We start from the raw sequence: 26,766 nt of genomic DNA on the forward strand, positions 1-26,766 counted from the left end.
TAAAACTGCAGTCCAACCTTGTTATGCTATGTATGTACGATTACTTGCTACGGTACTATTACTACTACACATTCTGTAAAAAAAAAAAAAAAGTTTAAAAAATAAATACATACCATGTAAAAAAAGCAAAAGACAAAACCGTTGCATTTGGAAAAACAGTTTAATAACTTTTTACAAAATGTACAAGTTCAGTGACATTCCTCCCCCTTCCAAAACATGGCTCATCCCATTAGACATTATATGTACACAGTTGTAAAAATGCTGAATAAAATAGACAATCCCTCCAAACAAACTGTGGTGGTCATCTACAGGGGTCTATAAAAAAAAAAAAATGGTGGTGAAGTATTTCTGATGAACTCAAGAATTTTGGCACATTTACAATAGTGGCAAAAAAAAAAAAACACTAAAAAGAACAATCAAACCCCTGTGCTGAATGGCCTGCCATGTAGGGGCCTCTAACTGTCTCCATCGTGAACAAGTAAAATGGTAAAGGAAGTCCATAGATCATTAAACAGAAATTAAGCTGGGGTAGGATGACCTTATAGTTAGGTTGGAGTGGATTTAAAAAAAAATAAAAAAATATGTTGACTGAGTTAACGTGACTGATGTTACGTGCTATTCGCCATCTTCCGTTTCTTCAGTCGTTCCCGCCAGTTATCAGGAAGTGCCTCAAAGTTGGCATTCTTTGAAGCTTTCCCTCTGTAGAATTAAGAAAAGTGAAGGGTTATGAAGATGGAAAAATATCAGAATAAACAGAGAGAACTTAATGAAACAGTGTAGCTACATCCTTATATCTTCATCATAACTAAACTAAAACTAAAAACTTTAGTCGATTCAAACAAACGTACGTCATGAGCTGCTGTTGCTTCCAGTCCTCGATAAACTTTTTGTTAAGCAGATCTCTGTCCTCGTCACTGGAGCTGCTCTTCTCTTCTTCATCCAACTCCTTCTGGATGCTCTGCCACTTCATTACCAGAGAAGGCATTTTGATCTTGCTCTTCTTGGACTATAGTCATAGGAAGAGAGAAAAAAATATATATTTCAGGTCTTTTGTATTTGATATTTATTAGAAGGACAGCTCGACTGTGTAGACTTTACCAAAAAAAAAAAAAAACAAGTACAAAAAATCAATCCACAAGGTTTACAATGGAAAAAATACTATTAATGCTGAACATTATTGGTATTAAAACATTTTTTTCTAACTCATCTACCGCCCTCCTTTGACACTTGATGTAATAGGTTAACTGCAATGCTAACCTTATCCTTTTTGGCTTTCTTGGTCTTGTCTGTGGGCAGAGTTTTGGCTCCAGGAGGTTCAACGGGCGGCAGGGATGGTGGCAGTGGTGGTTGAGGAGGTAGGGCCGGGATAGGGGGGGCAGGAGGTTCACAAGGGACCAAAAGAGCAGGGACAGCCGGCATGCCCCAGTAGGCAGTCGCTGACATTAGAGGAGCTGCAAACAAAGAGAAACCTGATAGAGTAAACACTTGAAAATGTTGCAATTATACGTTTTAAATGCAAATCCCTTAAACCTACATTGTGTAATTTTTTTTTGTTGATTCTTAGCAAAAAAAAACAAACACTTTGTTCTTTCACAAATGTGTGCTCAATCATGTGTAATTACTTCCACCTACTAATCAAAGTATTCACGTAAGTGTACAATCTGCCATTTAGAATCATTCAGAACACATACTAGTGAGTCGCTCGAATGACGGCAGCCATGTAGCGCCTCCATCTTTAAAATACATTAGCCAAAAAGGGACATACCTCCGCATTTCGCGCTTTTAAACTCAGTGGCACCGTGACGAATGCCAGGGGGGAGATTACTCGCCAGGGAAGCGAAAAAAAAGAGAATTAAAACGACAACGCGACAGGCAAAGCAACAAGACCAACTGGAGTGGCTAGAACAGATGCGTGTAAACAAGGAAGATACTAAGACCTAATTTCGGGTTCGGCCACCGTAGGAGTTTAAATGCGCTCGGAATGGGAAGGGCTAGAAAGTAATATTCAGGTTGGTTGTCAGATACAATTTCACCACTAGATGGAAAAAATTCTTACACAATGTAGCTTTAACTAAAGCACCATCTTAGTTAGGTGTTACACTGGTGTGCCTTTACTCAGTATGAACATAAATCCTGTATCGTTATTTTTATGACAGGGAGCACCTGCACCTCTTTGCGAATGTTTAGTGTTTGGACAACATTATTGGGCTTCTAGATATGTTATCTTGTTTACACATGCATTTTTGCTACTGATATCATTAATATACACAGTATAATGTAACTGCAGATGTTGTGTAGGGATATCTTTTTACCTGCACTGATAGCAGGCTGGGTGTAGATAATGGGACTGCTGCCAATAGTAATGGCTTTATTCAGCTGACTGGCTTTACGTTTCTGACCCTTCCCCAATGGGCCCGATGACTCCACGATCTGTGAGGGACAAGAAATACAACAGAAGTTAAAAGCTGATGTCCTCCTTTATTCAGAATTTACACATCTTGCATTATCCAGTATACTGATCAAAGAAAAGAAAAAAGGATTACTCCTATACCTTCATGCTAGCAGTGCCTGGAGGTAAAGGAGGCCTCCCACTGCCATCTTCCTCCGTTCCAGGGGCTGGAGGCTCCCCATCATTATCATCGTCCATCTCCATCTCCACCTCCATGATCTCCTCATCGCTGTCAGGAGGGGGAGGCGGTGGAGGTGGTGAGCCTGGGGGCAGAGGTGGAGGCGGGGGGTTGTTGGAAGGCGGAGGTGGGCTTTCAGGAAGAGGAGGTTGAGATGGGGAACAGAGAGATGATGGAGGTGGTGGTGGGGCAGCCACGGTAAAAGTAGACGATCCTGTTTAAAAAAATAAAATAAAAAAGGTGATAACATGGGGAGCTAGGCATTATGTCACATAGTATGCACTTAATACAGCACAATATTTACTGAATGTATACTCTTTATTCTTTTGAAGTCACTAAAGAAGACACTTAACAGGCAGGTCCAAGGAGCAGCGACCGTAGTAATAGACTGACCTGTGACCCCACCAGCAGTTGCAGACGATGTTTTGGCGTCCCCTGGACTGGAAATCTGTGTCTGGGCACCGTGGCTGCCTTTCAGGCCCTCCTCCTTGTCCTCCTCTTTTGGGAAATCCCACTGGGAGGCACTGGTCCGGTCGTTCACATAGAAATACCGCCTGTGCTCTCTAAAGAGTGGGACAACAGAGATAGAAGACAAGAGTCTCAACGACTGGCCTAGCAACTGGCTGAGTGGCATAATACCCTGGGATTGCGGGGCAAGGGAGTGGACATAATGGCCACAGTAGGGGGCAGGAGTGTTGGTATGGACAGCGACTTTAGCCGTCCAAAAGAAGGGCCCAATTGGAGTGTGGTTATGGATGTGGATAGGGAACCCACCTTGCTCTCAAAAACAAAGAAAGCAAAACAAATCATCTCTAGGTCCTGAAAGTAGCATTCAGCAGCTCACACCATGGTTGTCACATTTGTTCCGTTTTAGACAACCATTCCCTCCCAGACACAGGAAGACGCCAGGGAGGAAGCACCATCATAATCATCAACAACCATAGGTCAGAAAATAACAAGCACAGTCAACTCATTTTACATCAGAAAGAAGAAAATAAAATAAAAACAGGAAGACATATGAAATAGAGTAGGTCTGACCTGCTGGATTCCCGTCATTGCTCCATCTTCACCTTTTATTTGATGCGTGACACTCCTCGCTTCCAGGGCATCACTCTGTCTGCATTGCATTCTGGGGGGTTGTAGTCCTGTAAAGTGCAAAGCTCTCCCACGCAACCAACCTTTCTACTGTACACCCCCCCCCCCCTACCAAATTTTCCACTGACTGGACCCATAATCAGTCTACAAATGCCCTTACAACAAAGGGCTTAAGAGTCTGGGTTATGGGGACAGGGAGTTTTCTCTGTGACAGGACGCAGGCTGGCCCAGAGTGGATGCTCCCTTATCAGTTTGTGCAAGGCAGAGTGCCAGGATTGCATCACAGAAACCTGAAGAGTCTGTTTCTGGTAAGCATTTGATCCTCTCAGACTGGTTAAGCTTCTCCCCAAGTCATGTAACAAAGTCTGCAACCTCGGCACTGAGAAGGGTGTAGTCACATGGTAAAATTTTTGGGGGACGAGGGAGTTTAGAGATGTGAAAGGTAAGGAGCGCGTACCTGTCCCAGTGGCAGGACCAGCCTTTAGGGGTGGCGTTAAGTTCGTAATATTTTATGTGTTCGGCAGCTTCCTGAAGCCTGCGGCGAAGATAGACCCCATTCAGAGCGCCCTCCCTCCAGTCAGCAATCCGAGTCTGGGGGGGAAGGAAAGAAACAGGAGAGTGAGATAAAAGAGTGAGAACATAGAGGTAAAGGGATAAAGAGACATAAAGACAGAAGAGCCACAAGATAGATGAGTATCATGAAAGAGTAAATTACAGTAAGTTTTCACAATGACACCTTTTGATGGATTATAATGAGAATTTTAAATATTAAGTACTACCACGTCCATGTGGAAAATGATATGAAACAAAATGAAGCGTTAAATATTTTAGAAGTCGCACTGGAATATCCACAACTGAAGCCTATGATGAACTGTACCATTATCCCCTCACCTCAGTTTGTAGCAGAAGAAACTGGAAGTTTGAGATCGCCTTTTTGTTTATCCCCAAGAACTCCATCTTGCTGGTTAAGGTGTTAGCCAGTTGTCCGATCTGAAACTACATTTTTTTTTCAGCATTAATAAAACATGTATTAAAAGAGATTGTCACAAAAAATGATCGACTGTAATGGTAACACTGTTGTTACCTTGAGCTCAGGTGTTTCTACTTTGAGCTCAGGTGTTTCCACCTCTTCTTTTACCGCAGGTTTTGTAACTGTTTTCTCCTCAGAACTGTCCGTTTCCTTGTCTTCTCCTTCCGCAACACTCTCTAGGACTTTAGAAAGTGCTACAAGACACAAAAGAGGCATTTAAGTATGGCTTAAAATATTTAATAAGTGGGATATTTATGCATTTTTCACCCACTCCCATCATGCATGCCATCCTCCAATGACGCATGTGTAATTATTTAGACTCACTCGTCTCTGTGTTGTCCTGTAGGTCTGAGCCTCTGCTATTCGATTCGGGGCTGGGAGCAGAGGGGAAGGCAGTCTTCCACCGGCTTTTCTTTAGTGTAAGGCCATGAGAACCAGAGGCTTCTTGGCTCGTCTCAGAACAAGGACTGGAGCCCGCTACGCTCACGTCACCCTCCTCCAGTGCCCGGAGCTCAGCCTAGGAGCCAGACAACAGGATAGAACTGAGTTACAGACAATATTATATATTTAGAAATACCTCGAAGGTAATTCCTGCACATGTCAAAGCTGTAAAAACACTATTAAAAACCCACCTTTTTCCTCTCCAGAGCCAGTTCCAGCTCCATTGTGTCTTCCTCTGTCTCCTCCTCGGCATCGGAGTTGTCTCCCGACTGCTTCTTAGCGCCAAGATCTTTCTGGACCGTGGGGACTGGGTCAGGGTCCGGCAGAGGAATAGAGGGGGATCCTGCAGGGCGAACGCCTTCGCCATCAGAATCCAAACTGTTCTCAGTCTCGTCCAAGCCTTTAAGCAGTCTTTTTCTCCATTTTTCTTCAGCTTCTTTCACTTCAGAAGGAATCAGAGGACCAAGCAGAGATGCAGCCACTCCACAGCGCTCCTCCTCTTCACTTGTGAGGCCTACAACACTCTCAATTACCTCCTTTTAGAAAACACATGAGGGTGATATATTAAAACTCAAAATAACAGTCCTTAAAAACCACAGAATCAAAAGAGTTCACATTTGCGTTGGACTTCAATGAAACTTGCCTTTACTTTGGTCTCTTTAGCCGACTGTAGGGCTGCAACAGATGCAGCATTTTCCTTGGTGTTATAAGCTGCATGCCCTGTGCCGTTGACATTAGAGCTACAAAGAAAAGAAAAAAAAATATCATACACAGCTGAATTTCTGTACTAGAGACAAAACACTAAATACTGTCACTCTGTCAGTTATTCCTACCTTTTGGCATTCTCCTCCAGACTTTGCACCTGATCAGCTAGATAATGTGGCAGCTCCCAGGACACCTCGTTGGTTACAGTGTTCCAGTAGTAGTAGCAGCCAGAGTTCTCATCCCACACCTCCTGCCAGTCTCCCATCTCTACACCCACTGCAAAAAAACAACACATACATTAGAGGCTTTGAGACAAATAGCCTTTTTGGTGATGTAATGCACACAATGTATCGGTTTCCATAACTTAGCTCTGGGGAGCTTATTCGCCGGAGGCCTTCTGTTTTTTCGCCCAGTAGTTTTCCTTGGATTAGGGTGGAACCTAAATCATGGTTGCAGCTGTTGCCGTGGTCCTGCTCCGCGCCCTGCTACGCCATGAACTACTACAACTACTATTTCTAGTCATAGTTCCATTATCTTTAATTTGTGAATATTATTGCCACTGTTCATCACACCCCCAACCGGCACCGTCAGACACCGCCTACCAAGAGCCTGGGTCTGTCTGAGGTTTCTCTCTGAAAGGAAGTTTTCCTCACCACCCAAGGTTTCTCCCTAAAAGGGAGTTTTTGCTCGCCACTGTCGCACTAAAGGCTTGCTCTTGGGGGAATTACTGGAATTGTTGGGTCTTTGTAAATTATAGTGTGGTCTAGATCTACTCTATTGGTGAAGTATCTTGAGATAGCTCTTGTTACGATTTGATACTATAAATAAAATTTAATTCCACAAACAAAACAACCGCTACTCAATTTAGGCTGAATCCTGAATGAAAATTCTGCTATTCTAAAAGGTGGCAATCTATAGCAGTTAAGTTGTATTTCAGAGTATAAGATGATTAATATAAAAAAAACATAATGGCTTGTCTTTCTTCCAAGTACGCCAGCAGCTTTAATACCCAGTCAAAAAGAAATCTGCTTGAATAGGTTATAAAGAGTATAATTAATATGAAATTGCTCTGTTAAAGTATTATACCACAAGTAAAAATCCATTGTCAATCAGAAGGACATCAGAACATAAAAACTTTATCTTAAATACACCAGACAGTTACCTCCAGCAAGCGAGTACTCTGTATTGTACTCAAACGATGTGTGTTGTTGGATCTGTTCTTCACTGGCGGCTGGCTGCTGAGTATTAACCTCAGGTCTGGGTGGGGTGCTAGTTGGGACCGAAGGATGAGATGCTGCATCCTCTGAACTTGGCTGAGTGGTGATTGCATCAATTTCCTGTGGTGGGAAAAATGGCAACAGGATTTATGTTTTTGACAAAACTGTGTTTTCAGCCCTTAGTATGAACCACACTTTACTTAGCACTAATCTTTAATAATAATAATAATAATAATAATATGAATTAATGACAACCCAGGCCCAGGTTAGAAACCTACGCAAAATTGATTCTAAAAATCAGAAAACCCAAAACATGCAGTTACTTGGTACTTATTTGCCACCAACCCATAATTATCCACAATGAATAAGGCCCACAGATCGAATCACAATCTCTCCTTTCACTTCACAACTACATACCGTGCTTCTAAACAGGTCTGAGCCTGATAAAGTTAATTCCAGTTGATTCATTATGCATCTTAATTACATATTTTACATCAAGAAAACTGGGTTAACACATTGTGTTTTTGACGTTGTGAGCCGTACATACATACATGTTGTGCAGTAGCCTACAGTCTAGGGCTGGGTAATATGGAGAAAATCCAATATCACGATATTTTTGACCAAATACCTCGATATCGATACTGCAACGATATTGTAGGGTTGACTATTTGTGCTTTCACAAATTATTTACACAATGAGATTTTTGATAAATAATCACCAGTAATGTGGATATAATGACTATGTGGGTAAAGGCAAATAATAGTTTACAGTTAATAAAAGTTACAACAGTCTGGTAAGTTCAGAAAATGACATCACTTAACTGTAATGCAGCCTTTAAAACCAGGAAAAAATAATAATAATAATAATAATAATAATATGAATTAATGACAACCCAGGCCCAGGTTAGAAACCTACGCAAAATTGATTCTAAAAATCAGAAAACCCAAAACATGCAGTTACTTGGTACTTATTTGCCACCAACCCATAATTATCCACAATGAATAAGGCCCACAGATCGAATCACAATCTCTCCTTTCACTTCACAACTACATACCGTGCTTCTAAACAGGTCTGAGCCTGATAAAGTTAATTCCAGTTGATTCATTATGCATCTTAATTACATATTTTACATCAAGGAAACTGGGTTAACACATTGTGTTTTTGACGTTGTGAGCCGTACATACATACATGTTGTGCAGTAGCCTACAGTCTAGGGCTGGGCGATATGGAGAAAATCCAATATCACGATATTTTTGACCAAATACCTCGATATTGATACTGCAACGATATTGTAGGGTTGACTATTTCTGCTTTCACAAAATATTTACACAATGAGATTTTTGATAAATAATCACCAGTAATGTGGATATAATGACTATGTGGGTAAAGGCAAATAATAGTTTACAGTTAATAAAAGATACAACAGTCTGGTAAGTTCAGAAAATTACATCACTTAACTGTAATGCAGCCTTTAGAACCAGGAAAAGACACTTATGTCATATCACGATATTACGATATCCAAAAATCTATGACAATATCTAGTCTCATATCACGATATCGATATAATATTGATATATTGCCCAGCTCTACTACAGTCTTAACTGTATCACCAGGTATACCAATTAGCTTGAAGTTATACATCCTAAAAGAAAACACTCAACATAAAAATTGGTTCAGTAGCAAAAACGGAGGATTAAGATATGGAGCAAATAATACTCACAGCCATGAAATTGATTAAGATATGGAGCAAATAATACTCACAGCCATGAAATTGGCCAATGTGCTGTCAATGTCAGCTGACTTTGTCGTTGTATGCTGAGAGTCTCCAGCATCTTCTTCATCACTATCATCATAGGCTCCAAGCAAGGACAAACCCTCTAAAAAGGTAGAGATAAAAACAACTTTGTTCAAATCAACTGGTTTTCCAATGCCTGAGAACCAAAAACAGCACCACACATATACACAGTCACTCTACCGGTTGCTTTTGCTGCGGGAGTCTTCATGTTTGTGAGCCTCTCTCTCACGAATCTGAGTCCATCACCCTCCTGTTCATCTGCAAAACAATGCCAGCCAGAGGTTAGCCTTGAGCTTGTTGCTACAGCAAGCTAGCTAGAGGCTAACGTTATTCGCCCACATAGATACTCACTCCCCTAGCTAGATAAAGCAAGTAAAATGTAACGGTATTTGTGTTAGTTGGGTACATTTCGTTAGAGTTAACTGGCCCAGTCATTTGCCATAAGCCTATTTTGGCATGCTCACACAACTACTAGCTTGGTAGCTTAGCACGCTAGGCGATAGCACGATAGATAGTGGTATCACAGTGTCGTGTCATGAGCTAGCACATAACGTTAGCTATAATTTGGCTTGGCTAATTCTTGGTAATGGTGTATTTTTTAAACCAGAAACTCAGCAGCTAAATTTCGTTAAGTGAATCGATTTTTATGAGATAGGCCCATTCTATACACCTCGAGCATTTAGCTAGCACTCAACTAGCCTGTCGCTATCAAGCCACTGAGAAATAAAAAATACCATCGGATCCCGAGGGTGCTTCTTCCCTCTCTCCGGCATTCCCACTGCGGAGCCCGGGAGGTGAAAGCTGTAGGATCGTTCTCCGACCGACCACTCCTCCTGTGAGGCGACTTTTCTTACCCATCGTTGTCTCTCAGTCTAGTAGCCTGCTCCCTTCCTTCCCTGGCGTCGTTGTTGCGGCTCTGCTCTGCTGCTGCTTGGTAGGTAATGGTTGCTAGATCGCATCCGATACACGTGTCATACTGCGCATGCGTCAATGCGTAGGCTTCAACACCATTCAGACGTTACTGCAGTTTCTATTAACATACACTCTTAGCCTCTTGGGTGCTAATGTTGTTAATAATTTCTCCCCAATTTCTGATCACGACACATTCATTTTCAGTCTTCGGCTGCAGATACAGACGTGAAGCCCGTGTGTTGACGCCTGCGCAGTATGAGCGTGTTGACGTAAACCATGGATGTATCAAAGAGAACGGGTAAACGGGTGCGATCTAGCCATTGGATCTACCCTGCTGCTTCGAGCCGCTTGCTTCGAAGAGAAGGTATCAACTTCCGGTTCATATGGTCATGTTTTGAAAGTAACTAGAAACGGTTTCAATAATAGAGAATTAGATATATACAGTCTATGGCTGTAACCTAGCAGCGATGTTTGAATGCGACACCCTCCGAGCAAGTCAGGTAGATAACCGTCCGACCTTTAGCAGCCAAGATTTTTTCAATTTAATCGTTTTTAACGTTACCTATTGTGGACCGAACTAGCAGCAACTAACGTTAGCTTCACAAGCTAAAACTCGGGCCTTAGCTAAGTGAATGTGTAACGTTAGTTGAACAGACTAGCTAGCTAGTCATGGGAGGGTGAAGATAAGCAATTATACAGTTTCGGAGGGGAGCCGCCCATTGATGTATGAACATAAAGACCCACCACAGAGGCAGCAGTCGAAAGGGCTCGAAGGAGGAACAACTGCCCAAACCAGTACCAGAAGGAGGTCCGGATCAGACATGATGGGGGCTACAATGGGACCGGTTTTACACTGGCTCCAAAATGTGGCAGCTGTTACTCTCCTCAAAGCCCGGCGGACTTTATTTCAGGCTGCCATCCTGTTTTGTGTCCTGGTTCTGCTACTTTGGGTGTCCATCTTTCTCTACGGAAGCTTCTATTACTCCTACATGCCCAGTGTGAGCTTCTCCACCCCTGTGCACTTCTACTACACCTCTGATTGTGATTCCTCAGAGTCAGCACTTTGTTCATTCCCCACGGCCAACATCTCTTTCATGAAGAATGAGAGGGACCTTGTGATGGCTTACGGTCAGCCTTATCGAGTGTCTTTGGAGTTAGAGATGCCAGAGTCTCCAGTGAATGAACGCTTGGGTATGTTTATGGTCAAGATGTCTTGTTACACCAAGGGTGGAAAGACAGTCTCGTCAGTGGGCCGATCTACCATGCTGCATTACCGCTCCAGCCTTCTGCAGAGCCTGAGTACTTTACTGTTCTCTCCTTTCTTTCTGACCGGGATGGCTGAGCAGAAGCAACTCATAGAAGTGGAGCTCTTCTCGGACTACAAGACAAATGCTTATCAACCCTCTGTCGGTGCAGTCATTGAGATCCAGACCAAACGAGTGCAGATCTACTCATCTCAACTCCGAATCCATGCTTTCTTCACTGGCATACGATATGTTCTGTACAACTTCCCCCTGACATCTGCGGTGATCGGCGTAGCCACCAACTTTGCTTTCCTCTGTGTCATTGTGCTGTTCAGCTACCTGCAGTTCATATGGGGCGGGATCTGGCCTCCAGATCAAGTACGAGTCAGGGTTATGATGGGAGACAACACCCGTATCCAGCAGAGGAGAGAGGAGGCTCGGAAGCGCATGGAGAAGGAAAACTCTCAGAAGGAACTGGGTGCTCCTCAAGTGATAGGATCTGTGAACGATGCATCTGATTTCCAGGAAGATGACACAGCAGTAGCAGAGCCGTCGCCAAAGAAGCCCTCAGAAATGCTGAATGCACCTGGGGCTGATGTGCCAGATGCAAAGGAGGAAGGGTCTCGTGACTCCTCTCATGAGGAGAAAGACGGCTCAGATGCGTTGGATGGCTGCCAGCTGCCTCACCAGGGGGAGACGTTACTCCGGCAGAGACCTGGGCCGTGGATGAGCCTGTGAACCACGCCACTGCACACATTTAAAGCACCGCTAAGTTGAATATAATGAAGCAGAAATTGTTTTGAGCCTAGCAAACCCCCTGCTTGAGTCAGCCTACTGCAGATGCATGCTAATATTATACCTGTGTTGTTTTAGCTAACAAACTGCTGCTTTATTGTCTTGTGTTAAAAAAAACTATTTACCTCGTTGTAACTTTGACCTCTTCTCATATCTTTCTGCTTATTGTCTACAGTCTTGTGTTTTGCTATCTTGGTTTTGATGATTCCCATAGCAGGTGGCACTTGATTTCAGCTCTGGCTTTTCCAACAGTATTGCCTAGGGGAATTTAACATTACCATATGTTTTTACCACTGTTAAGGAAAAACTCAGGAGCAGCACAACTCATTTCACATATGCGAAGAAGGTTCGGGAGACCTCGATGAATTATACAGAAGCACTTAACGAACACTCGATTGAATCTGTAGATAGCCAAACAGTTATACACGAAGAGGTTTGGGTGTTAGAGACTGGCCGAATGTTCTCGTCCCCTGACCTGTGACCTATGAATGGCCTGATGTTATCATGTAAGCTTTCCCTTATTAGTCTCATCATACCACAATATGGTGTTTCTGAAAATTCCACCACAAACACACCCTTTTTTTAAAAGTCAATTGAACCTTCCTATTTTTTTACTGCTTCGAATCCCTGTAAGGTGGCATTTTTTTCCTCCCAACACGGCCAGCTTACAAATGCTGGATGCACAAATCCTGACCATAGGCCTTCTTCACAGCAGACCTTTTGACTTGTCATAGTAGGAAAAGCACAGGTGTTACTAATAATTAATAACACGATGGCTCCGTTCTATTCAAGTGTCCCAGTGAGAGTGACCGGAAGCCAGCATGCACAATACCAGGAAGCTGAAATTAAAGCAGCTAAATGGAATTCAGCTATCATTAATTACATTATTTACACTTGTGCGTTTCCTACTGTGGAAAGTCAATTTGTCTGCTGTGAAAAAGGCCTGTCCTCCCATGATAACTCTCTTGATAACCAGTTCAAACATCAGTAGACGTGATTCTGTTTTTGAATGTAGCCACATAATTGAAACCAAATTTAAATGTGTTCTTTTGGATTTCCTAGAATGTTTCACACCCTTTTAGAGGATTTGCACAAACATGCCTCGTGATTCATTTTTTTAACAGAGGCTCTCTCATAGCAATTCGATTTGGAAAATGTGCCCAAAAGAGTGTCTTTGTTTTTAATAACGTCTTAGAAAACATGTGCTGTGGGTGCAGCCCGAGGGACATAAGGAATATGTTGTATTTATTAATTTTCATATTGCAAATAGTTAACGTTCTGTCCCAGTTTAATGGGTGTTCATACAGCCGTGGCATATTTAGTTAAGGCTTCAGTGCTTTTACAAAGTTGGCGTTCATTCCATCAATATCATCATTCCTTTACTCAGTATATGTTACAGTGCAGTTTAAACATTGCAATTTAATGTAGAAAATATTTCATTGATTGTGTTTTCATAACAACATAATGTCTATTGGGGAACATGTCTGTTGCTTCAACACGTTTGTATTTAATAATAAGAAACCGTATTAAAAGGATAACTGAATGTACTGTTTTGAAATACTGGTTGTTAGAGCTAATGGGTGATGCAGGAATTGTTGAATATAGCTTAGCCTTTATGTATTAAACCTATGCTTTAGAGGGGCTTATGATTTCAACAAGGTTTATGGAAGAGTTTGTGAAAGTTGTGTTGATGTAGGATTCTGTACCAAAGATATTGTTTAATGTGCTGTACTCTCCTAATGTTATATGAGTTGGTGTTATTTATGTGTTGAAGTAATTAAATAAACATTCAGTGGTGCACTTCTCTATTTTTTTTATTGTCTCTCGTATACCTGCCAAACTATATGGCTGCTCTAACTATTAACATATTCTACAATGATTGAGTTTGTCATTTTTGTATACTATTATACATACTACTATGAGATTTGAAACCCAAATCTGGGAACTTTTTTTTAATGTTAACTACATGGTAAAGGTTAATTTACTTCTGTCAATATGTGCAAATTTCATATTTACAAAATTAAGCAGATTTTTTTTTATTCCCATAATGTTTTATATTGATTAATATCGGTTATGAGTGAAATCCGAAAGCATTTAAAAAAAAAAAAAATGGTTGGACCCTGTCCAATATGATATGATGTCCATTATAACACCTGGTTATGGTATTAAAGACATCAAAGGGATTACATTAGTCATTAGTGTTTTACATACTAGAATGTGTTGCTTTAGTAGCATTGTTCTATTATTCTTAAATAATCCTTTAAAAAAAAACATTGGGTTAAAAACAAGATTTTTTTATGGACAAATCTTGTCAAAAAAATGAGAAAAGATTTATGAGAATCAGTCTATGAAGTACATGTTGATAGGAACAGGGCCAATACATTTTTTGCATCTACAGTGTCCTTTGCAGACAGCTCATTGCAACACCAAGAGTGGATTGAATGTACAGTAGTGTAAAATGCACAGTTAGTGGAGTCTTTGGATTTAGGTGTGCTAGGGGGCAGTATGACATAATCTAGTTGTTTATTGTTGACATACACTGTACAGCATTGGAATGATAAAACAGAATGGTGTTCATAGAACCTCTAGAGTTACATAAACACACAATAAACTAGTTGTTTTAAATAGGAGGCTGAATTGAAGCTAATACAGTAGTTCTGTGTGTTCACGCTGTGTGAAATAATCACATTTCCAGTAAAAGGCCCACGGTAATCTCTTTTCCTACGGTTTGTTAAAAGGATTTGAAGTGCCTAAAAAGATACATTGTGGAATGACATTTAATCTTGTTTACTGAACATTTTGCTGGTACTCTGAGGAATTGGAAAGCTGCATTTACAATCTGGTTCAAATCGTGAACCTTATGACGATGATATTAAAGCCCATTAGCAGCCTTTGTTCAAACCACAGCCCCAATCTATCAGATGAATTATGCATTGGTCTGGATAAGGAGTGCACTAATTGACTTAAATCATCCATCTCTTGTATTAAAATCCTCACTGTATTTAGCCTCAGCAGGTATAGATATTATCTCACACTCTGCTCGAACAAAAATGTACGTTTCTTTTTCTCAATCCCTGCCATACTGACCAACTGCACAGTCAGTTTAATAGAAAAGTGTCCTGCAAACACACCTATAATATCTATAAAGTAGAAATACATGTTTGCCAGTACTGTTTAGATCCAACAGATATCCTACGACCTGTACAATTCTGTAAAATTCCCAAGATATACTGTATGTCTTGTCCAATAAGTTAAAATAGTTCAAAAGTTTTGAGTAACAGAAAATCTGACGATGGGGGAAATGAATAGCAATTTACAATGTCACTGTTGTTTCAGCTAATCATTTGAAGGCATACACAGAGTTTTACTAATTCAAAAAAAGACACTAACATTTCATACAACGTAAGTAACCAGACATGTCAAACATTTTTTTTATTTTAAGATTCAAATTTCCCTTTTTACATGTGTACAACAACTTGGCTTTACCATATATGGACAAAATGCCATCAGCCTGATGTACAACACACCACTCGGCGTTAAGTGTTCCACTTGAACGTCATCCTGTACTGCCAGGCCTCGCCACGGCTGAGGGTCACTTTGTTCCTTGAACCTAAATGTTGTGCTCCTCCTCGGGGTGTACTTCCGTGACCTCTGCTGTAGTCTCACTTGCTACTTTTGACCCGTCGTCTTCCTGCTCATCATCTGAGCTGTCCGCCCAGCGCCCGACTCTTCTGACTCCCTCGCCCACTGCAGGGGCATTAACGCAGGGGTTGTGATCATAGATGACAAGTTTCAACCCCTGCATGTGAGCCAGGTTTGGGAAGTAGCGTATTTTGTTCCGATCCACATCAATGACAGCTAAAAGGTGCATTTCCAGCAACACTAGTGGGAATGCTGCCAGCTGGTTCCCAGCAAGCCAGATACTTCTTAGCTCTTCCAGCCCTCCAAGCTCTTTTGGTAAACTCTGTATCTGATTATAACCAAGGTGCAGGGTCTTGAGATTAGAGAGCTCACAAACCACCTTGGGAAAAACGGTGAAGCAATTAGTCTCCAGCCACAGAGTGCTAAGTTCCTTGAGCTCTCTCAGTTCTCTGGGGAGGCTGTAAAGCCTGTTGTTACCCAGGTAAAGGATGCTGAGCTGGGGCAATCTGCAAACAACTGCAGGGAGCTCTTCAAAGCAGTTGAAGTCAAGGGCCAGGAGCTGCAGCTTCTTCAGGTCCTGCAGCTCAGCCGGTAAGCTGCTGAGGTTGTTGTCGCTCAGGTAGAGTTTCACCAGCTCAGTGAAAACACAGGCAGCAACAGGCAGCCGGCGCAGCTGCCGGCTGCTAAGGTCCAGGGTCCGATCGGGTGGCATCTCCTTTAGGTCCCCTACTAGGAAACGTTGACAGCGCTCGGAGGGAATGAAGGCAATAACGCCTCGCATGGCGTTACCCATCTTGCCCAGTCTCCGATTCACCACTGCTCCACGACATCAATTTAGTGCCAGACAAGGGTTGCACTGAGATAGGCTGTTGGCGTCTTCAAAGTACATTTCATGGCATCCCATTAATGGTCCTCACCACCCCTCTGGAGTTATTGATCTTGAGTAAAACAAAACAAGTTTGCGACAAAGTAATGCATCTTTGTAATACTGCATCTGCATTATGAAACTGCAATCATGTATCATAATTACATGATTATGATGCTGAATGACACTCTTTCATCTGATAAAAGCCATGAAAACAACAATGAAAATAAGCATCACGAGTTCTAACATAATAAACGTAAAGATGATCATAATGACAATTGAACAACACCTACTTCCCAGTGTTTTCCTGATGATGTCCATGACTCTCAGCATCTCCTACAGTAAGCCATTTGTTTATCCAACTTAATGGGCTGAAAACATATTGTATTCCCTGGGCAGATATTCCCCAGCGCAGTCCTCTCACTGTCTCTCAGTGGCTCTGAGCTTTGCCCTGACTTTAATGGCGATTGCAACCACTAGCTATTCTCTCCTCCCCATTTGTGCCTAATGACTTTCCCCCCTTCTTCCCTGAGATGACAGAGGTGGGTGAGAGAGAGACAGGGAGGGGCAGGTTTGTAAAGCCTAAGAAGTGCTTTGTGATGAAAGAGCAGCGAAGGTCATTTACATCCTGTTTTAATCGGCCCAGACGCAGTTCTGGGACTGTGCCACTGAGCCAGTCAAGTGGGCCTGTGCTGTGGAATAATCTCAAGAATTTGTCAGTGTGCACAGGGAGACCTACAGCAAGTTTAAATTATGTGTTTTGCTCTGACTTAGATTGTAGTAAATCATTGTTTGTTTTTTTGCATGGAAGGGAAATAAAACCTTAGAGGTGTACTGAGGTGTAGTGTAGTGTGGGTCTGTGTGCGCCACATTTAACCTGCTTGAACTGTAGAGTCCAGACTTTAGTGCAATAACCAATCTAAAAAAACACAAAAAAACAAAACAAAGGCTGGTGCTCATGTTTTAGTTTCCCATGTAGGCATCTATTTTTTTTTAGAGGAGAAAATAATTTTCTATATATCTTTCTTGGGGCAAGTCTTACCCTATTTGCCCATACTATCTTACATACCTTCATTATGGCTGTTTTCCAACTAGATAAAACTGAGAAGGAATTTAATTTTCCTTATCAGTAGGGACAATGTTTGCCCATTGTCTGTTTTCACTCACTGACACTTGTCATTCTCCTTATCCACTCACTGTCTGGGGGCCTCAAACAGGCAACCGTACAGACCGAGCACACACAGAAAGAACCATGTTACTGCCATACCCTGTTCATGGCAGACATTTAGCAGAAAAAGCACAGGTGTAATTAATTGTCCTATTAGGTGATTACTGGAGCACCTAATGTAATGACGCCATCATTTATGTCGTCTTTGACCTGCTTTTCCTAGTCATGACAAGCCAAAATGTCTGCTGGAAAAAGTTCTGGAAAGCCTTCAAGTTCAATCATGATAGCTATTAGCCTACCTTCATAGTTGATTCTAAAATTAAATCAGAAAGCTAACAGGCAGAGACGCTATGGTCACTTCAATTCAAATGTGGTAATTATAGGACATGTATATCAATAACAATTTGAGTATCCAGCAAGCAGGCCCAAATAAACCTCCCAGGGGGGCCCTGGGCAAACATGTCCTCCTGGGCTTATTTTACACAAACCAGTTGATAAAGTGAACTGGGAGCTTTAAGGGGCCCAACTGCAGTTGCCCATTTTGCCTGGTTGGTAATACCCATAGAAAACTGCAAAAACATGACTCTGATGCCAATGTAACAGTATTGAGGAACTGTGTTAAATAAATCAGCATTATCTGGATATTATGACATTATTATTAAAAGAGGCTCCCTCTGTAGTAAATACAGGTCTAGTTTTTATACAGTCTATGAACTACACACCTTTTTATAATGCAAGACAACTTATGGTCACAGGAGGGAGGTAGAGGCGTGACAGTGGTGTCCTTATTCACGTTCACTGAAAAATGTACATATTTTTTCGATGGTTGTTGTTTTTTGCTCTGTTATTAAGCACCCTGTGGAACAGATGACTTTCTGACATGTTGAGTTTTGTGTACGGAAGTGGTCAGCAGGTTGTAAGGTCAGAGGGTAAAGGCTATCCCTCTTTCGATTGAGAATATACACAGCCATCTTGGATCTAACGTAGAGAAGGGAAATTGATGCGGTGAGGATATTTTACTTATTTCTCGTCATATTAAATCGGCTCGGTTAACATTTAAGCCTTCGGCATGAGCGATGTATGTCGCTGTTTTCCTCCGTTTCGATACGGAGCGAATCTTTAGCCTTTAGCAGCTGCAGATTGTCGCTGCTGCTGCTGCTGCAAACGGAGCGTAAACCGTGCCGAGAAAACAGACAGCTGACTGTGGATATATGGAGGCAGAGAGGGCCCAAATTACTACCTTATAGTGGCTGCTGCTTGGTAGCTAAGTCGGGGTGTTTTGGAGTTAAAAGGTATCGTTATGTCGTGGTACTTAGCTCATTGTTAAGGCAGCCCACTTGCGAGCTGACGTTAAGCTAAGTTAGCTAAGCTAACCCAGATTGATTACAAGCTCCTTGCCTGGTAACATTGGCTAACTACACTAGCTAAGTGTTGGTTAACTAGCATGTTAGCATTGCTGCTGTTAATTTTCTCAACAGTGTCAAATTAAGTAACTATTCAGCATTTAAGACAAGTTAAAACCGCATAGTAGTTTAACAGGGAGGACATTAACGGTCAGTTCTGCTGTCAGCTGGTTAATGTAATAATGTTATGGATAAGATAAATAGTTTATTTTGTTATAAAAGTTCAACGTGTTTTTCCCTTGTGACTGTACATCATTACAAACGAGACACAAAGCTGTTCAAAACTTTATTTTAACAACCGCAAGATGCCAAATATGTCACAGTGATTTACAATGAAATGAGTTGAAGCATCTCAAATTTTCCATTTGTTTTAAATGTGGACACAGAAAACCCTGTGTCCTATGTATAAAAAGTTGATTAAATATTAGGCGAGTGTCAGTCAAGGTCTGGAAGGAGCCAGATGCAGAATAAATACTATGCAATGCTGTCAATTGTTGTAAATAAAAAGGTTCAAACATGGAAAAATTTAAGGTAGATTTACAGAAATGTTTTCAACATTAGGTTTCAAAGGGTGTATTTAGATTAGAAATGTGAACTTCACTGAAATTCTTTTGTCCAGTTCTTTTACTTCTTGCACATCTTTAACAGCAACTCTGCTCTCTCTCTCTTCAGGTGACAAAAGGCATGTTTGGTGCTAGAAAGAAATTTGTAGAGTTCGTCGAGGTAGTCGATAACGACTTCGCTGATGACAGCATGTATTACAGCCAGCCGTCGATGTTCCCACATCGGTCGGACAAAGATGTGAGTTTTGCCAACATATCTGCACACTTCTGTCGTGTCTTTGAGTTAACATCAGAGGAGACGTTTTCTAGTTATCTTACTCTTTCCAGTCCTCAAATGTTTTCCTTCAGATGCTGTCTTCTCCCTCGCCGTCGTCGTCGGGTCAGCTGTCGCAACTTGGTGCAAGTTTGTACGGTCCACAAAGTAAGTGTTTTTTGTTTTGTTTTTTTACAATCACTCACGTATCACTTTTCTCACATGTAGCATATTTGAAGTGAAGAGACATCTTGTTTTTAAAAAAAAATGTGAGCATGAGTGCAATAAACATAGCAGGTATTCATGGGGAACTCTTGCTAATAAAACTGGAAACCTACTGAAAGTTTGAATGTCGACGTGACATTTTGCAGATGAATTTTCTCTGGGTTGTCTGATAGCATTTGTTTTTCTCTCTGTTTTTCTTCTATGTCTTTCTGCAGGTGCACTCGGCTTCTCGGTAAGGGGCATGGGGAACAGTACGCCTCAGTTAAATAGAAATCTAACGCAAGGCACGCAGCTACCAAGTCATATCACCCCCACGACGGGTGTCCCCACGATGTCCCTCCATACCCCTCCATCACCAAGCAGGTGTGTGTGAAGCTGTTCACTTTTTTTTTGTGAGTTTGCGGACTCAGTTTTTAAACATACTTGTGTGTGATTTATAACAGTAAATAATACCAGGTAGGCCTAATAGAAATGTCAGTTGACATGACACGAGCAAAAATTGAAATCCACAAAATCTGACCTGATGTTGTTTTAACAGGGGGACATTGCCGATGAACACAAGGAATATGCTGAACCACTCTCAGGTCGGTCAAGGCATTGGGATGAGCGGCAGGACCAATAGTATGGGCAGCTCGGGGCTGGGCAGCCCCAACCGCAGCTCGCCCAGTATCATCTGTATGCCCAAACAGCAGCCAGCACGGCAGCCCTTCACCATAAACAGGTAGACGGATCCTGCACAACTCACTGGTCCTTGTAGAGATCTGCTGTCCTTTTTTTGTCCTATACAGTTCCTGATTAAGGTGTTTTTTTTAAAATTTATTTTAAGGACAGTTAATGTTTGGAAGCTGGACTTATTTTTTATTTTTTTATTTTTATTTTTTATCTTTGCAGCATGTCGGGGTTTGGTATGAACCGGAATCAGGCGTTTGGGATGAACAACTCATTATCAAGCACGATCTTCAATGGCACAGGTTAGTGTGTTTTTAACCCAGGTGGGTAAACCAAGGGATCATTAGTTTGGGGTTTTTATTCAGACAACCACTCTTGGAATGTATCTGTGTTTATATTGAATATACAAAATTCAATTTTAACAGTGAAAATGACATTCTATAAATACACCTAGCTGCATAATAGTTAAGATTGAGCTGTTGACATGATGAGACGACCATGTCCACTGTAAAATGCAGCGATCAGTGTCTTCTTGAAGCTGGAAGCACAACTACTTTTTAGCACAAGGGCAGAGAGAAAATCAGTTTAAACTGATTTGGCTCCATTTGGAAAAAAAAATCAGCATTTTTGTTTTGGTGAACATTTGTGAAAGTGAAATTCATTTCTGGAAAAATGGTAAAGGCAACACCATTGTATAAATTCATGTTTGACTGCTGAAACAGACGGTGAGTACCGACGACAAATTAGCTGTTGTGTTTGGTCAGCAGTTGTTACTTTGGGGAGGGCTATTTTTTTTAATACATTTACAGGGTAGTACAGTCGCACTATCAAGTGATCAAATTGGCACATTACTACACAGATAAATTGAGTTGAAGGTGACATTACATATTACAAGTTCCTAACCTTCCTATTACTGCAGATGGGAGTGAAAATGTAACGGGACTGGATCTGTCAGACTTCCCTGCGTTAGCAGACAGGAGTCGGAGAGAAGGGACGGGAAACCCAACACCGGTGCTCAACCCACTGGCTGGACGGGCTCCTTATGGTAGGCCATTAGGCCGGAGAAAGTGTCTTATTTTTTACACACATTAAGTTATAGGAAGTAGGTTCCTCTAGGAGAGGAAATAGATATTAGCTTTTTGATTGGGTTCCAAATACTAGCCAAGGCTTTGTTTTAATGCAGTCCACAGAAACCAGAATAGCTTGTGATACCCTTTTGTTGTGATTTCTTGCTCATTACACTTTGGGGAATTATAATCTCTACTTCACTGTGTTCATCATCATCATCATCATCATCCTCCTCAAGTTGGCATGGTGACGAAGCCATCAACAGAACAGACACAGGATTTCTCCATCCATAACGAGGACTTCCCTGCACTGCCTGGCCCAAACTACAAGGACCCCACGTTGAACAACGATGACAGCAAAACTGTAAGTGTGAGCCACTGATCACTCTACAACACAACAGGATGTCTGTTTTTCTTTTGTGTGTGTGTGTGTGTGTGTCAAGGTGACACATCAAAGAGAATTATGTATTATGCATTTACATGTTTTTATTTTTCTGTGTTTTTAAAGCTGGTCTTCTCTGTTTCTAGAACTTGAACTCCACAAGCAAGAGCACATCCAATGCAGATGGGCCGAAGTTCCCCGGTGACAAGACGACCTCAGCACAGAACAACAACCAGAAGAAAGGGATCCAGGTGTTGCCCGATGGTGAGACTTCTCAGCCAATCGTATCGCTCCAATTCCACTGAGACATCCCTTCTTAATCGCACAACTTGGGTGAGGCAGTTGGGCTCTCTACCCTGCATTTGGGGTTAGATAATTATTGGATAGGCTGCAGTGAGGAAACCAAAAAGAATATGTTCAGTATGATACAGACCCATCATCATCTTTCCATTAGTCTGTCTGTGACCATCATTTGTTAAGCAAAATAATTGGCTTGGTTTGCTCTCCAATGCGTGCACAAAGTGTGGGTTTTAGAAATATATGGCGGTAATGTATTGACGGTAAGTATTAACTGTAGTTCACAGCCCAGTTGCAGCGGTCTGTTGAACTCTGAATTATCCTGCTGCTGCAGGTCGGGTGACGAACATTCCCTCAGGAATGGTGACAGACCAATTCGGCATGATTGGCCTGCTGACGTTTATCCGGGCAGCAGAGACTGATCCGGGGATGGTCCATCTGGCGCTAGGAAGTGACCTCACGACACTGGGACTCAACTTAAACTCACCAGAGTAAGACAGCTGTTTTACCCTAAATGCAGTAACTTTTAGGGTTTCATTAGCCAGTAGGTATATGTCCAACAAAGGAAATGGGATAAATAAATCAATAGTCCAGTAATGAAGCTCAGTCGCCCATTTAAATGCTACATGGCCTACTGTGTAATACATGTTGCAGGCACAGATGGTTACAATGTCATTTGTCTAGCTTTCCTTTTGACCAAAAACGTCTCCGTTAAACTCTGCCTTTGGTCTGTATGGGGACTACATAACCCTTTTTATTTTATTTTTTTATATAATGGTATATGCCATTTTTAACACTGGGATAGATTTGGCTCTTTTGCTGGCATAAATTCTCTGTGCAAGACTGATTGTACCATTTTTGCCTCCAGAAGGGTTAAAAAACAAATGACATTTTAACTTGAGACATTATTTAGCAGTATAATCCAAATATGTTGAAGCCAAACAACCATACTGATGTATTTGTTTCAAACAGATTCTGCCCTCAATATTGTAATAGTCAGTAGAGCACAAAAGACAAATGATGTGGAACCTACTCAAGATGCCAAACTGTTATGGGGCAATTATGTTTCACACAACAATACGCAACGACTATTGGCCAGAAAACTAAACTAAAATATCAGTAGCAAACCTGATAAATAATATTATCCCTTCATGTCGCCGTAGCCGAGTATGATTGTGAAAGCATTCAAACATGCAGCGAGTTTAATCGCCTTGCTCCGAATTACCAGCATACAAGAACAAAGCCACTCCACTAGTGAAGTTTCCCTCCTGTTGAGTGCTTCTTCAACATCCTTGCATTGGTTTTAATAGTTCTCGTTTGGTCAGTTTGTACTCTTAACTGTCTGTTAAATCTACAATGTGTCTAGCAAGTGTTGTGTTTTGATTTTCAATCGTGGCGAGAGCTTACGGCAACTTTCTTTCCCGACAGAAACTTGTACCCCAAGTTCGCCTCTCCGTGGGCCTCGTCGCCTTGTCGACCTCAAGACATCGGTAAGACATTAATGGGAATTATGTCGGGGGGGAGGATGATCAGCGTTCAAGATTTGGCAGAGTCAGTCTGAAGACATTTTTATGACGCCAGACAGGTTGTCAGAGACCAGCATCTAGCTGCACCCTTCCCTGGCTGGGCAGCAGAGATGGTCCGATCCCATTTTTTTGCTTGCCGATTCCGATACCTGAACTTGCGTATCGGCCGATACCTAGTACCGAACCGATACACAGTGTGTCCTATATTTTATTATGCTTTAACAACTGTATACTACCATCCCTGTATGGATGTGATATAATTTCTATCTTTGCTGTCAGTCTGGCTCAGGTTAAACTCATGAATACATGAACAAACAATGAAAGCCACAGAACAGTCACATCTCTCCATTGGCATGACGGGGAATATAGAAAAGTCTTCTTGTAATAAGTTTGCATATGTTTTTTGGTCACTCTTACGTGTTCTTGCCTTTTCAGACTTCCACGTTCCGTCTGAATACTTAACAAATATCCACATAAGGGACAAGGTAATTATGGGCTTCAGAGCAGCGCCACAATAAGTGGTTGCAGTTTTCAGGTAGGGAATGTGCTTACAAAACTAATCCTCATTCTTTGCTGTCCTGCATCCAGTTGGCTGCAATTAAACTGGCACGATACGGCGAAGACCTGTTGTTCTACCTTTACTACATGAACGGTGGCGACCTGCTACAGCTCCTGGCAGCAGTAGAGCTGTGAGTACTTGAATCTTTTGAATGGAGATTGCTGCAGAAATGTTATCTAGCATTACTCTTGAATTCCCACTGTAAATAAATGTAATTTAAGTTTGATAACGATCTGGACATTGTTCACAGATCTTTTGAAGTCAATTTGAAGTGTGTGGCAGGCTGTCCGTAGCTCTTTCCCTTCTTTAAGCTTTGATTAATGTGGTTTTTAAGGTTCTTGGGGCTAGAAATGTAGGTAAATCGCTGGGTTTCTTCCCCTTTTCTCTTATTCCATGTTCATAACTTCACTCTCCAGCTTCAACCGGGACTGGAGGTACCACAAAGAGGAGCGGGTTTGGATAACGAGGGCGCCTGGCATGGAGCCCACGCTGAAGACCAACGCCTACGAGAGGGGAACCTACTACTTTTTTGATTGTCTTAACTGGAGAAAAGTAGCCAAGGTAAGAATTTATCGTTCTGCTGCCTCTCTGCACTGTCACTACCTGGCTAAATGGCATCACGTTTTACTGACTTTTGTTGTGGATTGGCGCTTTTCCATATCATTTTAAAATTGTGTCCGCATCTCCTAAGGAATTTCATCTGGAGTATGACAAGCTGGAAGAGAGGCCTCACGTGCCAACAACATTCAACTACAACCCAGCCCAGCAGGCCTTCTAAGGCCCGACCAGTCCAAAGGGCCGCACCGGTTCCTGCACACAACCCGGTTGTCCAGGAGGGGCGCTGTGATTCCCACAGCTTGGTTTTTATTCCGCGAGGATTTGGCTATCTGACTGGTTGTCGCCACCATCAAAACTGCCCTGCCTTTCCAAAATTACATGCTGCCCAAAACACCAACACTTGTTCTGTTTTTATTCTTTATGTTCCAGTTTTTTGTTTTTTTTTTCCCCCCGTCTTGTTTTGAGCAGGGTCTGTGTTATGTTTACGTCTCTGAATCTGAAGCCTGTTTTCTTTTAGAAAGGAGGACTGACCTTGTGGCACTGGACAAGTGACAGAAAAAAGGCTTACACCTCGCCAAGAGTTAATAACGGAAAAAAATGGCGAGGAAAGTTGGAAGGGTGAAAGAAATGCAATGTTTATTGTTGCACTATATTTAGTAATAAAAGAACACAAAATTTGTTTGTGATTTTTTTGTTTTTATGTGAACACTCCATGATCATTTTCTTTCTCTTTTCCATTTTTTGTTATGATTTCAGGAGGGGGGGGGTCATGTAACTTTTCCCACATGCATCCCTTTTCATCTCACCTTTTTTTTTTTTTCTTCTCTTCCTTCCATTTACATTGATTCCAACATCTGTATTTGCACCACCTATTTGTTTCTCCCTCTGTCCGTCTCTCTCTGAGTTCTGTGCCAGTTGACCATGGACACAAATCTGGGAGACTACTTTGGTTTCCACGAATGTGGACAAATCCTCGCAGAGGCTAAACGCAACGTTGCTCCAGAGCGAACAAAACACTTTCCAGTCTTTGTTACAATTTTGTAAGAAATGTGTAAATTTTTTGTTTCTTCGCATCACATAAATTAGTATATGTATGTACGAATGTGTATATATGATTGCTATATATATATATATGTATGTATATATATATTACATCTATTTTGGAAGAAATTTTGCCCTGCCTTGTACCTCGTTTTTATGAGGTGAGCATGGATGCAATATGTGGACGCAACAGGACATTTCTGGATCTGCTGGACAGGGTGTCACATGGCACTGCGGGCACTTACATCAAAATGATACAAAATAAAAATTTCATTTAAGGAAAGGCCTGATTCTCAGCCAAATAAAACAAGAAAAAAAAAAAACCTGGAGATCATCCCCGAAGTTCTGAGTCCAAAAGGAGGGATGTCTTTCAATTCAAGCTGTTTGAACAGCAGTAAATGGCAGCATTTCATAGGAAAAGGAAAAATGACAAATTGAGGAGAGAGAAAAATATCCAGACCAAACTTGTATTTTCTGAAGTAAAAAAAAAAGCTTCTTTTCTTTGTATTAAAGCAGAAAAGGCTTTCCTGAACCACTGTGTGTGTTTATTGCTTTTATAAACTCAGGGACCCCTTAAGTTAAAACTTCATTTCCTGGAGTCTGTTTTAATGTACAAATTTGCATGCAAACATGTGCAATTAAGTTTCTATAGTACACAGGTTTAATGTTTACACCAGGAAACATTCA

General features: G+C 41.6%; 4 protein-coding genes across 8 annotated transcripts; 2 read left to right on the forward strand and 2 right to left on the reverse strand.

Moving 5' to 3' along the window:
- Positions 1 to 141: 141 nt before the first annotated feature.
- On the reverse strand, positions 142 to 9,966 carry fnbp4 (formin binding protein 4). 2 transcript variants are annotated; one of them, XM_039807767.1, is made up of 17 exons: positions 9,645 to 9,966; positions 9,091 to 9,168; positions 8,877 to 8,992; positions 7,061 to 7,235; positions 6,027 to 6,174; positions 5,837 to 5,933; positions 5,385 to 5,729; positions 5,077 to 5,269; positions 4,807 to 4,946; positions 4,614 to 4,718; positions 4,180 to 4,313; positions 3,021 to 3,190; positions 2,552 to 2,841; positions 2,313 to 2,430; positions 1,258 to 1,451; positions 849 to 1,006; positions 142 to 699 (listed from the first exon to the last, which is right to left on the reverse strand). In XM_039807767.1, exons 1-17 carry the CDS (start codon positions 9,766 to 9,768, stop codon positions 609 to 611), a joined length of 2,676 nt encoding a protein of 891 aa, XP_039663701.1. In that variant the 5' UTR covers positions 9,769 to 9,966; the 3' UTR covers positions 142 to 608. The 2 variants fall into 2 exon arrangements, with proteins under 2 accessions (XP_039663701.1, XP_039663702.1); XM_039807768.1 differs by having other exon boundaries at positions 9,765 to 9,959.
- Positions 9,967 to 10,159: 193 nt separating this feature from the next.
- LOC120563546 (seipin-like) lies at positions 10,160 to 13,664 on the forward strand. Its single transcript, XM_039807774.1, has one exon. The coding sequence runs from the start codon at positions 10,545 to 10,547 to the stop codon at positions 11,802 to 11,804; it is 1,260 nt and encodes a 419-aa protein (XP_039663708.1). The 5' UTR covers positions 10,160 to 10,544; the 3' UTR covers positions 11,805 to 13,664.
- A 1,600-nt stretch (positions 13,665 to 15,264) lies between these two features.
- On the reverse strand, positions 15,265 to 16,920 carry lrrc10 (leucine rich repeat containing 10). The gene is made up of 2 exons (XM_039807775.1): positions 16,662 to 16,920; positions 15,265 to 16,441 (listed from the first exon to the last, which is right to left on the reverse strand). Exon 2 carries the CDS (start codon positions 16,294 to 16,296, stop codon positions 15,472 to 15,474), a length of 825 nt encoding a protein of 274 aa, XP_039663709.1. The 5' UTR covers positions 16,297 to 16,441; positions 16,662 to 16,920; the 3' UTR covers positions 15,265 to 15,471.
- A 1,494-nt stretch (positions 16,921 to 18,414) lies between these two features.
- cnot2 (CCR4-NOT transcription complex, subunit 2) lies at positions 18,415 to 26,611 on the forward strand. Of its 4 annotated transcripts, none has more exons than XM_039807769.1 (15): positions 18,415 to 18,541; positions 19,612 to 19,740; positions 19,830 to 19,923; positions 20,196 to 20,343; positions 20,519 to 20,701; positions 20,872 to 20,951; positions 21,569 to 21,694; positions 21,956 to 22,080; positions 22,245 to 22,362; positions 22,730 to 22,886; positions 23,824 to 23,885; positions 24,357 to 24,406; positions 24,510 to 24,610; positions 24,897 to 25,041; positions 25,172 to 26,611. In XM_039807769.1, the coding sequence occupies exons 2-15, from the start codon at positions 19,624 to 19,626 to the stop codon at positions 25,256 to 25,258; spliced, it is 1,593 nt and encodes a 530-aa protein (XP_039663703.1). In that variant the 5' UTR covers positions 18,415 to 18,541; positions 19,612 to 19,623; the 3' UTR covers positions 25,259 to 26,611. The 4 variants fall into 4 exon arrangements, with proteins under 4 accessions (XP_039663703.1, XP_039663705.1, XP_039663707.1 ...); XM_039807771.1 differs by having other exon boundaries at positions 19,851 to 19,923; XM_039807770.1 differs by lacking the exon at positions 18,415 to 18,541 and adding an exon at positions 18,614 to 18,828.
- Positions 26,612 to 26,766: the final 155 nt, after the last annotated feature.

The sequence above is a fragment of the Perca fluviatilis genome, chromosome 8 (genome assembly GCF_010015445.1).
Source record: "Perca fluviatilis chromosome 8, GENO_Pfluv_1.0, whole genome shotgun sequence".
NCBI lineage: Eukaryota > Metazoa > Chordata > Actinopteri > Perciformes > Percidae > Perca > Perca fluviatilis.